This window comes from Capsicum annuum, chromosome 10, assembly GCF_002878395.1.
Source record: "Capsicum annuum cultivar UCD-10X-F1 chromosome 10, UCD10Xv1.1, whole genome shotgun sequence".
Taxonomy (NCBI): Eukaryota; Viridiplantae; Streptophyta; class Magnoliopsida; order Solanales; family Solanaceae; genus Capsicum; species Capsicum annuum.
This window is the reverse complement of record NC_061120.1, coordinates 62,377,444-62,384,043: the sequence shown is the minus strand read 5'-3', so window position 1 is coordinate 62,384,043 and position 6,600 is coordinate 62,377,444. Positions and strand designations below refer to the sequence as shown.

Sequence of the window (6,600 nt, the reverse complement as noted above, 5' to 3'; positions counted from 1 at the left end):
TTGTTCAGTGATGATTGTGACGACGTCTGATGTCTTACGCCATGATTACTGGCAGGGTCACTTCTATTGCAGTTGTGATCTCAAGGATGAGAAGTCACTCGTACATTCTGGTCTTTGTAGATTCCTGTGGTGACAGAAAAAAGAAGTAAAAAAATGTAGTGTTATTTATGGATGATGTCTTTCATAAGTGTGCAACTTTTCCTGTCATCTCTAGCCTTGTTCTGGTTCAAAGGTGCTATGACTTGGGTAGAGAGAAGTGGAAAACAATGACATAGGGGGAAAAAGTGCATTACTATGACGTAGAAACAGAGAAACAAAGAGAGTTTGATAGAGTCCTGGCGAACTTCAACAAGAAAAAGAAAGAGTTTTTCAAGAGTATGAAGAATCATATTTTGCAGTTTTAGATGTTTGGCAGGAATAGTGTGTATTTCGATATTACTTCTGTACATCCAACTAATCAGTCTCTAGTCTCTCGCCTTCATATCTTGGCACCTTTCATAACTAATCAAACCTGCTCAATTATGGGTTCTGTATGTACACTAGCCTTCAAGGTGTGTTTTTATGTAACAATACTTGGAAATAGATGTTTTATTCCTTGATAGCTTAATGATTTCTTTGTGCAATACGTGTGTATTATTTGTAATAATAATATAATATTGAGCTCGTGCTAACACGGATCACACACCCCAGTAGAAATAGAAATAACATCATATGAATTCAATGAATGCTTAAACATTTGGTTGTGCTGTCCTACTTTTCCAAGTCCATTATAATGACATCACCACCCACCCCTCTTCATAATGCAACATGTTGTCTTGTGAACTGCATTTGTCACTTAACCATGGAAAAGTGAGATGTATTCTCACTTGGCAACCGTTATCACTTAAATTTGTTCCAAGTCCATTATGATGACATCACCACCTACCCCTCTTCATAATGCTAACGTCTTGTAAACTGTATTTGTACTTGACCATGGAAAAGTGAGATGTATCCTCACTTCGGAACCGTTCTCACTTAAATTTGCATCCTCTGTTTTATATTAATTATCTATTTTTTTTCTTTGCTCACCTCTTAGAAATCATAAATAAAATAGAAAATTTTACTAATTTACCCTTCACTTGTTTGAATTTTTTTTTTAGACTTATAAATTTGTTTAGGCTATCAAAAACAAAATAATAGGAGTAAAATGAATTTTTTAATTATTGTGTTGATTTGATAAATGAACAAGTAATTCCGGACAATTCATAATAAAATGACAAAGGGAACATAAAATGAATCGGAGGTAGCAGCTATTTAGGTTGAAGTACTTGTTGGCGTAGAGAGTACATACGTACTTTCGCTTGGCTAGTAACTGGACATTAAGAGAATCATCCAAGACTACCCCTTATGTTCAATTTATCTACGCAGTAAAATTGCAAGGCGACACTTAATTAAGGAGAAAGGAAAGAAACATTGATAACAAAATTAGAAAAAATTGTTGGATCATGTCACTTACAAGTTCCTAATTCTCAGGAATCAAAGAAAATTGCACGCAAATTTCTACTTAAACGTGAAAATCAAGACGACACTCATTACGGGGTATGGCGGAACTAGAAAACTAGCTGCTGCTGCCAAAATCTTAACAAGAAGCTTCCTTGTCAGCTTCTGCTAACAAATATAATCTTTCTCGGCCTTTTGGCTAAAGCACAAGCATAGAGCTTCTCCTAACAGTAAATAATGAAAGAATTGAATTGAACACGAGCTACATCTGTACAAGAAAACTGTCAATCTATATCTTGTAATCTGCACGTAGGAAGCTTTCATATGGTGTTCCCTTGAGTGTCTTTTCAACATCAACCCAATTTTCAACTTGTGAAGACAATGTCCCTTTGTGTATCTTCACCTGGCGACTGTGAAGGTCCCTTCTAGGAACTTTCAGAAAATCTTGAACATCGTACAGTATCTGCGAGGAAAATGACAAACTAGAAAAGTAAGCACACTGAATAAGATGAACAAAGTCAGCATGGTAGACTATGCGAACACTTACTGTTTGATTATTTATTATGTCCTCGTAATATAATATAATATGTCGAGTGCTATTGAAGTATTCCACAGCTTTTATAGCCATGTCATCTACTTGCTTCAGGTCGGGGATCAGCAAAGTTGTGTTTATCATAGGTTTGTAACTTGCAAGTATCTCAGCCTGAACAACAATTATACTTCTTAAGACACCATAGAGACAAAGCATTGGTGTCTACGTAGGAGGGAAATAGAGCACAAGACTGACCTCCTTGGGAGAATGCACATGAGACTTGTGAGTTCCATTTAACATCTTAGAATTCTGATCGTAGGAATTTGCTAGCATTGAAACCATTCTACGCAACAGATTTCTCCTGAAGAGAAAAATAGCAGAAACTCCTCTGGCTCTGAAATATTCAACAATTTGCTGATGATGCTGCATCAGACCCTGTAGTGACATTCAAACAGAATTGCAATCAACAACATTCTCCACAACCATGAAAAGAGAAGGCAGTTATCAAGGGACTAGCTTTTTCAGAATTCAAAGCATTTCATTCTTACACATGGTGGACATATCATATATGCCATTTTTAACTTTAATGTTCTTGCATCCTCTTAAAGTAACCGTTTCTCAAATTCAAGACAGTCAAAAGAGAAGAATGCAAAAGAAGGCAGAGTTTTTTCAAAGAACATTTCTGATCCAATTTTAGAGTTTTTGCAGCAGTAAATTACTTGTAAAGCTAACATTCCATTAGCAAAAGTAATACTAGTTTTAAGGCCTATCTTCACCTATCACACAAACATTGGGGTCCATCTTCACCTATCACACAAGCATTGGAGGCCAGGGGAAGGTGGGGAGAGTAAGGAGCCAAACATTTAATATCTGGTAACTGTAAATCTATAACTATTTCATACTAATCATATGCTAAGAAAATTGTATTTCAAGATAACACAAAGCTAATGATAGCCGGGGGTCTATAGGAAACAACCTCTCTACCTCACCTCTGAGGTAGTGGTATGGACTGCGTACACTTACCGTCCCCAGACCCCACTTTGTGGGAATATATTGGGTATGTTGTTGTTACAATGCTAATGATTCTTTTAGACCCATCTTACTCATTCTTCAAGCATAGCATTAGCTTACCATTAACTCTACACAACAGCTTTTTTGATCAATAAACAAAAAATTTCACTAATCACCCAATATCTTGAATTTCATTAAATTCAGCAGTCAAGAGATAAGCAACTTTCAAGAACTAAATGATTCTGCTAGTCCCAAGAGTAAGTCCTGTATACGCTTCAAACTGAACTAGTTGGGGGCTATAAAAATCTAAATACGTAGGAAAAAAGGAATACAAAGTAATAGTTGGCTGCGTTATCAACTTTAGTTATCCTGGCATGTTTCACTTTTAAACAACATACAACAGGAAAAGCATACATATATAAGCGCACGTCACACCAAAGCTGAGGAAAGGATGTTCCACTGTGCAAGTACATCTACAGCCTTCCCTTGTATTAAGCATCAACCATATCCATTAATAATCCCCACTCTAAGCATATGAGTATACTAGTTCAACTTAGGAATAAGAACTTGCTAGATAAATACCGATCAAAACAAAATTGCTAGATAAATATTTAAGCATGCACCCAAGGGTGTGGCCTAGTGGTTCAACGAAGTTGGGTTAAGCACTATGAGGTCTCACGTACAATTCCCGATCACAACAGAAACAAACACTAGGTGATTTCTTCTCATCTGTTCTAGCCTTGGTGGACAAAGTTATCTGATACTTGCGCTGGTGGGAGGTGGCAGGTATCCCATGGAGTTAGTCGAGGTGCACGCAAACTGGCCCGGACACCACAATTATCAAAAAAAATAAAATCTAAGCATTAAACAAGTGATACAAACTCGCATATTTGACAAATCAAGTTTAACCCTGGAAAACACACTATATCACAGAGTGCAAACTATTGGAACAGGATGTTAATTAGGAAGATCAACATAGAAAAGGTTTTGTGATACACCAGAAATACATTCAGAAGTACTCCTTAACAATCTCACAGAATTATATCACAACTTTCAAGAAGCGCTTACCTGATTAAGCATCCACTTGAGTCCAACTGCAGCAGTACATTCATTCTTGGAAGCACTTGTCAAAATGTCTAGGTTATAAAGTTTGTCCAGAGTTTCCACAATTGTTGACATGTTACTTTTCCGGATTTTAATAGAAAAAATCTCCCCATTAGAGCTTATATTCATATGACTGTTTAACAATGTCTCAAACCATCCACTACCAGATCTCTGTGTCGATAATATTGCAAAATTTCTTACAGGATTGCAAGCACATTCACCCCTGAATATATAGAAGACAGCAACTCAGTAATTTTATCCACAAAGAGAAACACAAAACATGAAAAACAGAATAATAGAAGTCTCACCGGCTAAAAGTTGTTGGCTTGGGGAAGTGCACATAAGGTCTTTCCAAAGGTTCAATGTCAGTTGCCTCACATGGCTTTTCAACCAAATGAACACTTACGATCCGTCCAGTGGAACTCACACCAATTTGTTTCAGGCCAATTGAACATATATAAACTCCACATACCATTGCAAAGATTAAGACCACCATTCTCAGCATCATCGGAGAAATCTTTGGTGGCTTTATTATGAAGGAGTCCTGAATGGAATCAGAAGATGAAACTGTTTTGCACTTGAATCTTCTTAACTCTTTTTATCATCAGTCTCAATAAAGAATAAGTTGCTCAAAGATATTTATCAAGCAAGTATACCTCAACCTCAATCTAATTGAACAAAGCTACATCAACCCTTAGTACACATTCCACCTATGCGCATCCCATTCCAAGTTTATTTCCTCGAGAACCGTAACTTCTTATAGGATCTCCTCATAAAAATCTAGATCAAACAGTATTTCAAGGTGTCATTCAATAAAAGTAATATCTACAGTCTAAATTATCTCAAGGAACTTCATAACCTAGATAAGCCATATCAAAAAATACACTTTTAATTACAACAGTAGAATTAGTTCAATCTAAAGACCTTTGTTCCCATACCAAAATAATCCAGTTTACTATCATTACTCTTATACTCTACTTATTGTACAATGATAACTAAAGAAAGATACAAGGAACAAAAGTAGAAGCTTGAGCGTACACCCACTGAATGCTAACAACTATTAACAGGCCTAAACTTTAACCAACCAAAAAGGCTTAATCCTAGATTCTCATTGTACAAAGCTGAGCTTAAAACAATATTTAAGCCTAAAGAAAATACATAAGAATAAAGAGAAAAGCTGATTTGCTCCACTTCAATGCTAGTAACAAGTGGAGAAAGGCTTAAACTTTCAGCAAATAACTATAATAAATCTCTGAGATAAAGTAGAAACCCAAATCAAGAAACCACAAATCACACCCCCCAACGGAAAATCCTAAAAAGCAAAAGAAACAAAAACCAAACGTGAATATAAAGAGAAAAAACCACAAACCTTGGTGACAAAACAAAAATCGTCAGCCATATTAGTGCTAAAAAGGGATTAAAAAAGGAAAGAACATTGGTTGAAGCTCATATTGATGTTTTCTTTCCCATATTTCGGCAAGTTCTATTCATCTTTGTAGATTGCAAACAAATGCATTACATATGTATTATGTGTATAGAAATCTATATGTAGAAACGGAGAAAACGCTCTTTCGTGAAGAACAATGTAATGAGATGCTTGTGTACGGACTTTTCAGCTTAGATTTTCCTCCAGATTTGCACCTCCTCGTTCTTTCTTTCCTGTTTTCCTGCGTACAATTTGCCATTGGAAAAAGAGCTGAGGAAGGGAAAGCAATCACGGAACGGTGCCGTTTTACGTACTGCGTTGATTTCGTCAAGGGAATCAAATAGTAATTCGTTTTTTTTCGTTTTTCTCATTTTTATAAGCTGCTGCTTGCGCCGTTATCAGTTGTTTAACTTCACATGAAATTTAATAAATATTTTTGTATAATATTTTTAAATCTATTTTAAAAAAAATAATCTTTTCTTTTTTTGATAATGTTTAATTTTAATTTTTCACATGGCGTGACATGTATTTAACATAACTTTAATTTAACATCATAAAATTTAATTTTTTATTTATTTTCTTAAATTTCATGTCAAGTTAAAATATATCATTCTTTTTTTAAATAAAAGGAATATTTGTTTAGTTATAAATAAGATCATTAAGGGAAAAAGTGAAGTATTAGATTTTTTAATTATATAAATAACTTTTTTAATGGATTAAAAAAAAGAAAAAGTTAGACTTTACTATATATGTAAGAGGGAGTTAATTTGCTGTAATGATCCTTCAGGTCATTTCCTATATTTCCGTTCATTTTTGCCGTTTAGAGCTTTTCTATAGCCTCCCCAAGTCACTTATGATTTGTTGGGACTGACAGTTCGATTACCGGACAGCTCGTTTGTTTTTTAGAGCCAATTCGTTGTTTTGAAGTCTTCGTTGGTTTAAATTGGCTACCGGACGAAAACTCTAGTTAAATGACCTCGTATGTTAATTTCGACTGTTCTAACAACTCTGAAATGTCAATTTTAGGCTAGGTGGACCCTTGATTTGG

At 35.2% G+C, this 6,600-nt stretch overlaps 1 protein-coding gene across 7 annotated transcripts; it reads right to left on the bottom strand.

The window, feature by feature from the left end:
- Positions 1-1,430: 1,430 nt before the first annotated feature.
- LOC107845717 lies at positions 1,431-5,910 on the bottom strand. 7 transcript variants are annotated; one of them, XM_016690180.2, is made up of 7 exons: positions 5,496-5,910; positions 4,783-4,906; positions 4,435-4,670; positions 4,091-4,349; positions 2,267-2,446; positions 2,027-2,182; positions 1,431-1,942 (listed from the first exon to the last, which is right to left on the bottom strand). In XM_016690180.2, exons 3-7 carry the CDS (start codon positions 4,632-4,634, stop codon positions 1,769-1,771), a joined length of 969 nt encoding a protein of 322 aa, XP_016545666.2. In that variant the 5' UTR covers positions 4,635-4,670; positions 4,783-4,906; positions 5,496-5,910; the 3' UTR covers positions 1,431-1,768. The 7 variants fall into 7 exon arrangements, with proteins under 7 accessions (XP_016545666.2, XP_047253899.1, XP_016545665.2 ...); XM_047397943.1 differs by having other exon boundaries at positions 4,783-4,895; XM_016690179.2 differs by having other exon boundaries at positions 4,435-4,906.
- Positions 5,911-6,600: the final 690 nt, after the last annotated feature.

Bases quoted from the DNA above. Each gene is read 5' to 3' on its own strand.
- LOC107845717 (XM_016690178.2), bottom strand. From the start codon at position 5,525: ATGGCTGACGATTTTTGTTTTGTCACCAAG. The intron at 4,350-4,434 runs GTGAGACTTCTA...CTATATATTCAG, and splicing joins AAGCCAACAACTTTTAGCCG to GGGTGAATGTGCTTGCAATC. The intron at 2,183-2,266 runs GTCAGTCTTGTG...ATTGTTGTTCAG, and splicing joins ATGTGCATTCTCCCAAGGAG to GCTGAGATACTTGCAAGTTA.